The 10,591-nt window shown below is 32.7% G+C and overlaps 1 protein-coding gene across 1 annotated transcript; it reads right to left on the bottom strand.

The window, feature by feature from the left end:
* Positions 1-393: 393 nt before the first annotated feature.
* On the bottom strand, positions 394-3,136 carry LOC141643041 (putative aquaporin PIP1-4). The gene is made up of 5 exons (XM_074452063.1): positions 2,558-3,136; positions 2,157-2,452; positions 1,905-2,045; positions 666-776; positions 394-621 (listed from the first exon to the last, which is right to left on the bottom strand). Exons 1-4 carry the CDS (start codon positions 2,880-2,882, stop codon positions 684-686), a joined length of 855 nt encoding a protein of 284 aa, XP_074308164.1. The 5' UTR covers positions 2,883-3,136; the 3' UTR covers positions 394-621; positions 666-683.
* Between the last annotated feature and the right edge of the window lie 7,455 nt (positions 3,137-10,591).

Genomic DNA, 10,591 nt, shown 5'->3' with positions numbered 1-10,591 from the left:
AGGAGTAAGGGAGATGCTACTGTTTAAGCGTCGAGTAGAAGAAAATGAAATTAAATCCTCCTAAGGATGATTCTGCATGGAAGTTTTGCCGCTGCTGTAAAAGTTTAGGTCATGTCATTAGAGTTGCCCTAAACTCAAGGCTTGTGATTACGGTGGCTAGAAACATCATAAATCTGAGCATTGCTAAACAAAAAATGCTTAAAGGTTCAAGGGAGGCAAAGAGAAAGGTCTACCTACCTTTTATAGTGAAAATATTTACAGAGGAGAGCTTAGGTCAGTTTCTAAGTGGATTTAAGTCTTGTTAAGGAAACTAGTGATAATTTAACGATGACCCTTGAGTAATTTGAGATATGAAATAATCGCACAATGACAGATAATGTAGGGAGCTTCATAAAAAAACCCGGAATTCGAACATTAAAAACAAGATAAATAAATAATATACATTTGTCACAAATCACTCAATCCCATCCCTCAACAAATCGACCACACACCACAACCATGAGATATATAATAGGAGGCGAATTACATGATGATAATCTGTATTACAAATTACAACATGGGAAGAACTAGAAAGCAGAAAATAAGTGGAAAAACATGGGATTTCATGTTAACATCAACAGCCTCCAAAACAAAATGGGCCAGAGATTATTTATTCAATGGCCCACGGCCGACAACGATGATGATCACTTGGACTTGAAAGGAATGGCCCTAATCACTACTGTATGGTACACTGCTGCTAGTGCTGCTCCAATAAATGGGCCCACCCAGAAGATCCACTGCACCAAACACATCAAGACAATATAAGCCACAGTTATGACCGACCTACTTCAATTCACAAAATTTCAAACAATATTATATCACACTCGCTCATTTGTTTACCTATTTTTATTTAGAGTATATCTCAGTCAATTATTTAACCTTCTAATTTATTTTGAGAGTGCTTTTAATGAAACAATTAGTCTCACTATACACGGATATATCCGTCTAAAGTAAAAGACGGGTCAAATATGCTTAAAGTGGTGACATTTTTTGGGCCAACCATGCAACTTGTTGCTTGTCTTATGCTTAAAGTGGGTGGATATTTAGCCCGTCTATAACTATAGACAGATATCTCTCGTCTATAATGAGAATTTGTGTTAACGAAAAATTTGATCCTCCACACCCAATTTAGTCCACTTGTCATCAAATAATTGGTTTTCTCCTATTTTCTTTGCCTTTGTGCTAAAAGCAAAGGTATACAAATGACCGGGAAATATAATTTTTTATAATAGATTATACACCTTATTGTTATGGTTAAATGAGGAACATAAGGTATTATAAACCATGTGGTCTTATCAAAAACCCAATTACTACAATTAAATTATTATTTTGGCGGGATGACTTCAAAAAGTTGTTACTTCCAATTATTTCCAGCTAATAGTTTTTCTTCAAAATGATTAGTACTCCGTGGAATACAGCAGGTGAGCGAGCATGTTAGGATTACTGCATATTTGAGTAGGACTAATGTTGGCATTATCTAATTGAGAAATTTATATTCATTGATTGCCTGTTTGACAACTAAGTTTTCTTTGAAATTATGGTTGGAATATAGAATAATTCAACAACTACGGCTTGTAGTAGGGTAGAATAATTAATAATTACGGAAACTATGTTAATCGACAGTTCATCACATTTCAACATGACACAACATTTCATTTTATGCAAGAAACATCAAAATTTTCACCAAGTTGTCATACTCTACAATTGAAGCCTTAGTAACAATGTAACATGGAGATTATGATATTTTAATGAATGTAGAAATGAATTGTTTCTCGGGAATTTACGATGAACAATTAATCTTTCAATTATGATTAATATGGTGTGGAACTCTGTATAAGACAAGAAGATGAGAGTTTAGAAGTTACATGGTCATGCCAGCCTGCATGCTTGTTAAAGATAATAGCAGCACCAAGACTCCTGGCGGGGTTGATACCGGTACCAGTGATAGGGATGGTGGCCAAGTGAACCAAGAACACAGCAAACCCAATTGGCAAGGGTGCCAAGATCTGTTTCATTTCATTAAATATACCATCTTCAATAAAACGTAGAATTTAGGAATCCCATGAATTGCAAAATTACAAGAAATAAAGTAAGAAATGGATATATAGAAGACTTACAGGAACATGAGAGTCACGGGCGCTTCGCTTGGCATCAGTGGCAGAGAAGACGGTGTAGACAAGGACAAAGGTCCCAATGATCTCAGCACCAAGGCCAGAACCCTTGGTGTAGCCAGGAGCAACGGAGTTGGCCCCACCACCCAACGTCTCGTAAAGAGTTGGCTGGAAACCCTTGACAACACCAGCACCGCAAATGGCACCCAAGCACTGCATAATTATGTAGAACACTGCTCTTGTCAAGGACAATTTCCTTGCCAAGAATAACCCGAATGTCACAGCTGGGTTTATGTGCCCTCCTGTTGAAAACACATGATTAATTATAAATTGGTTTTTGTCACGAAGATTATATAATCAATCATACAATGATGAACAAGCAAGGAAAGGCAAAGAAAATAACAAACCAGAAATGCCAGCAGTACAATAAACAAGAGCGAAAATCATGCCACCAAAAGCCCAAGCAATACCCTGAATACCAACAGAAGAACACATATTTGGAGCACGTTTAACACCCATAACAGTCAACACCGTTATATATAAGAACAAGAATGTGGCTATAAACTCTGCAATCCCAGCTCTGTAAAAGGACCATGAAGTGAGCTCACCAGCCTCGAATATCGGGGCCGGTGGCGGCTCCTTGTAGTCTCTGTCTTGAGCCACCGTCCCTAACGGCTGCCTCTCCGAGTACTTGTTAGCTCCTAGTCTAACATCCTCTTCCTTTCCCTCCATTTTTTTTTGTCTTGTTTTTTTAACTAACTTTTTTTAGTTGAATGTTTTTACTAGGTGTATGAGAGTGAGTGGGATGAGGATAAGAAGGATTGGAAGTGGGGGGTTTTATAATTGAGAAACTATAGGTTATAATTTTAGTATATGGTATTGGTGAGGGTCCATGTAATGATGCGAGGTTATTATATTTACTTATCTTTGGACCGACCATCAAATGTTTATTTTTTTGGGTTGGTTTGTTAGACTTTGGAAGGGCCAATTATTATGGTGATGATAATTCTCAAACTAGAACCATCCACCTGTGTGCATTACCAACGTTGTTACAAATTTCATACGGTATTTACGGTTGTAAATAAGAAACCAATTTAAAATAACTCGTATACTCACTTAATAATAACTACTTTATATTAGTTAGCATTAGATTAGAGATATATTCTTGGGCACGTTTCAAATTTTAAAAAATTTTAAAAGAGACTTACTATTACGAGTAGAATTTTTTTATCAGTAGAAACATAAAACACTATAAACTTAAGATCGTGATCACTCACATCATTTTGGATTGTAAATCGTAAGTTAAGTATATTGACTTAGTGATATTAGACCTATGTTTTGAATGTATCCTCACAATTAGTACTCAGTAGATAGCCGTAATTGAGTGAAATATACAGAATATTGTGTTAAGCAGTAGATCTTAATAATAAAACGCATTAATAATATCTCACTTGTATAAATCAGACAAACTTTTTGTTAATCTCAATACATTCTGCTCTTGTACTATATGTAATACTTGACTTATCGTAATGTTAAGACGATTATACATGACTTAAATTAGAATTTGATAAAGTATACTTCGTAGTTGTTAATTGTTAGGCTGTTTAGAGTTGGTAATTGGAAGTATGTTGTCATGAGCTGACAAGAGTTTGTTCTGTAGATCTTAGCTGGGTGAACAATGACCATACGAAAAATAATGCTCGTTTGGAATGGAGGACTTGGATGTGTGGCCATTTGTAAGGTTGGCCACCGCCCATGTTAGATTAGAGAGAGCAATACCATATGTTACATCAATACGTTTATGTTTGATAATGTGTTCAAAAAAAAAAAAAAAATGAGAGAATAGTGGAGGATAAAAATTTAGAATTTCATGTTTTGTTTCTTTCTTCATTGATGTATATGACGAATTTCATCACCGAGATCAATGCATGAAGATGGGGAATGAGTAGGGGAGTGATATGTGAGGTGCATTTTTCATGTTTAGTATAAGAGTAACTATTCACCTCCCGAATCTATTACCTACATGGAGGGGTAATACATTCCCCACCCTCGCCCGGGTAATGAGTAAGGGAGTAAAACATCTCCTCAGTAATCATTACTCTTATATGTCAAACCTATCATCAAAGAACTCATTACCTTAGTAATTAATTTCCCCAATAATTATCACCCAAATAATATTTACCCCCCTATTATTTCATGGATTCCAGGCAAGCCCTTAGTAGTGGTAATGGTAGATGTGTGGGTTAATAGGTGGGGGAAAGGGTTATGATGTTTAATTAGTAAGGACAAAATCGTCAATTCAAGACTTTTTGTGAGATTTGGTATAAAGTTAAAATGTTATTTTAGATATAAAATTTTAAAGAAAGTTATATTAGGTATAAGATTTGAAAAAGTGAGTTATTTAAGGTATAAGATATCAAAAAACCTTATTTTTAATACTTAATATATCACATGATTCCATGAAATAAAATGTAACACCCTCATTTATCCAAGAGCTTTAACTAGGTCTTCCTAGTTCCTAGATAAAAGGAGTTGTTACCATCTCGGATTGCCCGAGATAGTGAATAACAAAGTAAAAAAAAAAAAACCAAAAGTACTTTAGATAAATTAAATGATTAAAGGTTTTATTACATGTTTTCCAAACCAAATAACTGAATATGTATTAAATTACAAACTCGCAGCGGAAATTGAATAAGTGCATAATGTAAATAACAATTGTCTGAAACACTACTACGAAAACGTGGGATACTGACGACAAAAATCCGTCAGTAACGGCAAAAATCCGTCAGTAATTCCGTTTCCTGGCGGAAATTCCGGCAGGAATCCGCGTCAGCGATTTTCGTCACTAAAATCACTGTCCTGACGGAATTTCCGTCAAGAAATGACTACTGACGGAAAAACCGTGGTCCAGTATCAGCACATGACTGACGGATCAGTACACGTGAATAGCGACGATTTTTCCGTCAGGACTATGACACGTGGCAATATTGGCGATTAAATTGAAAATCTGAAAATTTGGCCTCTGACGAAAATTCATTCAGGACCGTGACATGTGGCAGTGAACTATAATTCGAAATTATGGGGCCCTGGCGGAAATTTCGTCAGGAAAGTCAATTGAGGTTCGACTTTCCTGACGGAATTTCCGTCAGGATTATTTAAAGCAGTGGCTGGAAATAGCAGCTTGCTGCCCAGTCACGATGCCTATTTGCATCGTTTCAAATACAACCACGATACCTATTTGCATCATTTCAAATACAACCAAAATCTGTAATACACATACAATCGTCAACCGCCAAGCGGGAATCCATTTTCACGTCGACCGCAATTGCAGGAATCAAGAGAGGCAACAAAAGAAAATTGAACGCAAATTTTTTACATAAAAAGTCGGTCAAATTCGTACATTGTCTTACTAATTAAACACAAATCACCAATGTTTTTTCATACTCCCTACTAGACGACAATATTAACCTAGCTAAAGGCTCTAACCTGGCTGAACAAAACTACCACCTCCAAACCCGTGTCGTCATCCACAAAGTTGTCTCTACCATGTGAATTGAAACGTGAGCACGTGTTTGGGGGTTGAGATGACTGCATATCAGCCCAAGCCTTTTGCATTGCTGCCATTTGTTCGGCCTGTTGACAAATAGTTTCTTCAAGAGCTAGTCGAGCGGCTCGCTCATCATTCATTTGGGTGGGAAGCTGTGAAATCATGTTAGGAGCATAAGAGAAAGATCGTCGACCACTATGTTAGAAGGAGGATCATACCACACTTCAGCCCATTTTTCTCTGGTCTCAAATAGTCGGTTCATCATGTCAAAGCCCTTGACAGCCTTGTAGTACGACCGGATTGTTGGAGTAAGTGTCCTCAACAATAGTGCGATCACATGATTAAAAATTATAATTAAATGTCATAATAAGAATACGTAAGGGATGATTCATTTTAATGTCAACTAATCCACATTAATCGGTAATGATTGACTGACTAAAGTTTGACATTACTGTCGTATGACGGTGGTGATCAGTTGATCCGTTAAGGTCATACCTCTATGGTAACACTCTTAATTCATTAATTAATTAATTGTATATTGATACAAGTTAATCAATTCCTTAAAATTGAACTATATGATTTTGTGAGTGAGAATTCGTATCTTATTGCAATTCGATTAAATAAGATTCGTTCTAAGTAATTAAAATGTTTTATTACTTAGGTTTTATTATTGTTTATGAAACAATTAATTATAAGAATGAATGATTTATTATAATTACAAGTTGTTGTGAATTGTAATTTCATGACCCATTTTAAGTACATGTAATTGTGAATTACTAATTAAATTTTGTTTGTGATTTATTTTGTTTAAATAATGATTTTTAATAAGTTAAAAAAATACATTATTAAGACACATGTGTAGTAACATGTCCAATTTGTCACACTATACAAATTAACATATGACAAACTTAAAATGGACCCTTTTAACTCAAGGGTGCCGTGTAATTTAAAGGGGGTTTAAGACAAGTAGTCTTCCTTAAGACCACTTGTATCCGTCTTATTTATAAGACGGGTCAATTTAATCCCATATTATAGAATATGGTACAACCCGAAGAATATAAAGGAAAAAAGTACTGATGACATAAGCAAAAGTAGGGGTGCAGTGTGGGAATTGACTTGAGTGTAAAAAAGAGTTTAGAGTCCCAATCACTTCCATAGCCTCAGTCCCTTTTCCAGAAAACATTTCAAAACGATTCAAAAACTCTTCTTCCAAAACCAAAAAATCAAAAAAACCTTCATCATTCCAAACCTCAGTTCCATCTCTAAAAAATGGAGAAAAAAAAATTATTTCAAGAAGATTACCATTAATAAAAAGACTCAAAACACATAATAGGAGAAAAAAAGAAGGTTTGATCAATTTTATTGTTAACCTTTAATTTTTAATTCGTACTCCCTCCTATTCTTCTTTTTCTTCCCCTTTGGATGGGGCACAATATTTAAGGAAGAGAATAAAATATGAATTGTGAATTGGGTGGGGTTTGGTGATAGGAGAGAGGAATGAATAAAATAAGGAATTGTGAGTTGGGTGGGGTTTGGTGATAGGAGAGAGAAATGAATAATTATGAATTAAATAAGGAATTGTGAGTTGGGTGGGGTTTGGTGATAGGAGAGAGGAATGAATAAAATAAGATTAAAAGTTTCCAAAAAAGGAAAGGGGAAGAAAACCTGAATAATCCGTTTTAGGAAATAGGGAAGAAAATAGAGAATAGGAGGGAGTATTATTTATTTTGTGAAAAGTTAGGGTTAACCTTTAAAACGATTTGATCAATTTTGTGCATATTAATTTGTGAAAAGTTATTGTTTTCACTTTTGAAGCTAAAAATATTTGTTTTTGAAAATATGTATCCATCTTTATAGTGTTTGATTTTCGTCTTTAATATTGTATGTCAGAAATATTTTAGTCCTTTAAAGATTAATATATTTGTGCAATTATTATGATGATTTGCGAAATATGTGACCATCTGGTGGGTTTCCTTATATCTGGACAAACAAAAAGTTAAAATGTTAACAACTTGGATGATTTTTTTACCGGTTATTTTGACATGAATAATTGTATATTGACAAGTTGACATACTTCACATCTTAAATTTATCAATATGGTCACACATTGCAGAAATAAGATTATATATCGCAAAAAACTAGCTGTATATGAGTTTGAATTTTGTCTTACTATTGCATATTATAGTGATTTTCGTCTATTAATATTGAATATCATGTGAATGTATTAATTAATTAGTGCAATATGTTTCAATGGTAAGTTACTCCGTATTTGTTTAATATGTGACCATTTGTGGACAGAATGTTGGATTACTATATTTATGGAGATAATTATAATAGAATAATTAACATGTTAATGAATTTGTTGATTTATTGCGTATTGTTTTTTATGTGATATCACAACATTTGCAACTACAATGGTAACATATTGCATAGACTAAGTTATTTTTACATGAATGTCTACTTCTTGATTTATTGAATATATTTTTCTGAGTAACAATGGTGATATTTTGCAGCATCAATGGAGATATATAAAATGTTATCATTAATTTACTAAAATGTTATCAAGAGAAGGCAAGATCCAAAGATGATAGGGGGGAAAATGGTGCTATAATTGAAGGTGTCAAGTTACATACGACAATGGCAATACCAAAAAGGAAGAGGGAGAAGGATGATTCTCACAATTATGTTACCATTTTTAAGAACAATGTTATCAGTAATGTTTGATTTTATAAATTTGGTTGTATATGTCATGAGAAACATATTTTCAATATGTTACCATTTTTAAGAACAATGTTATCAGTAATGTTTGATTTTATAAATTTGATTGTATATATCATGAGAAACATGTTTTCAATTTATAACATAATGTTACCAACTTCGTATCTTGAGTTAATGAGCAATAAGTAATGACTATAAGTAAAAGTGGGATATTTATCCTCATGGACATGTTACCATTTTGCCTGTTTGGTGGATGATATATGATAGAAAAATTGATAAAAAGTGTTATATTAGTTATGAAATAAGAAAAGTGTAGTATGTTGCCTTATTTGTTGGGAATGTTATCATAATTAGTTAATTGTAAAATGTTATCAGTTTAGTTCAACGGTGTAACCAATTTTCTTTAACAATGTTCCTCAGAAATATGTTACCATTTTCATTAACAATGTTGTAAGAAATGCTTCATTATATAAATATTGTTATATATATATATATATATATATATATATATATATATATATATATATATATATATATATATATATATATATATATATATATCACGAGAATCATCTTTTCAATTTGTTTCATAATGTTACAAACTTCGTCTAATATGTGATTTTAATCATAGTGTAACATGTTAATATTCTGTTTGATTATGTTATCAATTTTACATAAAAATGTTATCTTTAACATCTATGTTATCATAAAAATTATATTTTGTCACTATATGTGTACAAAAATGTGACCATTGTAATTTACCGTATCACCACACAAGATTCTTATTTTGTAAATGAAATTATAATGGAAACAAAAAAAACCATGACAATTAGGCACATATTACATTTTTTTGGTTACAAAGTTTGCAAGAGCATTTTGAAAACTTAAAAAATATGTGTTTGAGATTGTATATTAACAAATCGTAAAAAGCTCTTATTTGCGAGCTTTCATCCTAATTATAAACTTTGAAGCTTCAATACCTGCATAAATTATAACGGCCATGTTGATAATCATAACTATAATACAAAATAATGAAAAATAGTAAAAAAAAATTATATAAAAATCCATCCAAATAAGGAAAAATAGATCTACAAATCTCTGTGTATAAAAATTCAAGACCAATCCAAATTAAATAAAATTTTCAAAACAACAATAAAAAAAGCCCTAATTTATCAAAACCCGTAAATTCTATACATAAATATTTACAAATTAAATGAATAAGTAATGAAATTGTCAGAAAAATAAGATGAATCATGTTACCTTTTAGGACTCATACACATCAAACTAGGTGAGGAAAACTTGTTTCTTTTGAAAGAACAACATAGATGATGATGATTAAGGCCAACAATAAGGTTTTAAGTAATAAAATTTCCAGGAACTCAAAATAAGAAGCCGCAATAAGGCCAATAATAAGGTTTTAAGTAATAAAATTTCCAGGAACTTTAAAAAAGAAGCCGCAATAATTAACTAGACTTTGTCAACATAAATCTCATTAACAATTAAAAGCCCAACTTGTCTACTTCGAAAAAAATGACAAAAGAATATAAATATAAGTTGAGAAAACATTTGATAAAAAGAGAAGGTAAGAGTAAGGTTGAAGGTGATGCATAAAAGAAATTGATGAGATAATAATGAATTAAAGAGATAAGAGAAATTTGTGATGATAAATGAAGGAGAAAATGCTGATAAAGAAATCGGTGTATTTTTGTTGTAGAATAGGAAGTGATAGGTAGTATGCTTTTACAAAATTAAATGATTGACAAGACATTAAATAATAAAGAAATAAAACTAGCAACCCACTTGTTTCAACCGTGGGTCATTTTGTAGCAATATGGGTCAATTTGACCCGCCTTAACCTTTCAGACGGATAGTGTGGTCTGAAATAAGATTTTGTGGGTTTAAGAAGTTGGTTGTGTTTGTTCATTTAATTAACAAAACATAATTATAACCTACTAATGATAGGCATGCAAGCCTAATTCTTGAGAAGAACAAACTTGTGCTTAGATTGGGCATCCCTCCCCATGCTACCCGGCCATTGTATTCCATAAGAAGAGTGTTTCCTCTTCTTACTTAAATTTATTCTTACACCAACACATTATATTGATAATTTGATATAATTCTCTCTAATATTGTTAAGAACACATAAGAAAGAAAAACTCACAAAACCTCTAATATT

Source organism: Silene latifolia, chromosome 2 (assembly GCF_048544455.1).
Source record: "Silene latifolia isolate original U9 population chromosome 2, ASM4854445v1, whole genome shotgun sequence".
NCBI lineage: Eukaryota > Viridiplantae > Streptophyta > Magnoliopsida > Caryophyllales > Caryophyllaceae > Silene > Silene latifolia.
Note: the sequence above shows the minus strand (reverse complement) of the source record. Positions and strands in the feature narration are given on the sequence as shown.

Coding starts and splice junctions, on each gene's coding strand:
- LOC141643041 (XM_074452063.1), bottom strand. CDS start 2,882: ATGGAGGGAAAGGAAGAGGATGTTAGACTAGGAGCTAACAAGTACTCG. Junction 2,046..2,156: donor CCCGTGACTCTCATGTTCCT/GTAAGTCTTCTA, acceptor GAAATGAAACAG/ATCTTGGCACCCTTGCCAAT. Junction 777..1,904: donor ATGCAGGCTGGCATGACCAT/GTAACTTCTAAA, acceptor TGTTTGGTGCAG/TGGATCTTCTGGGTGGGCCC.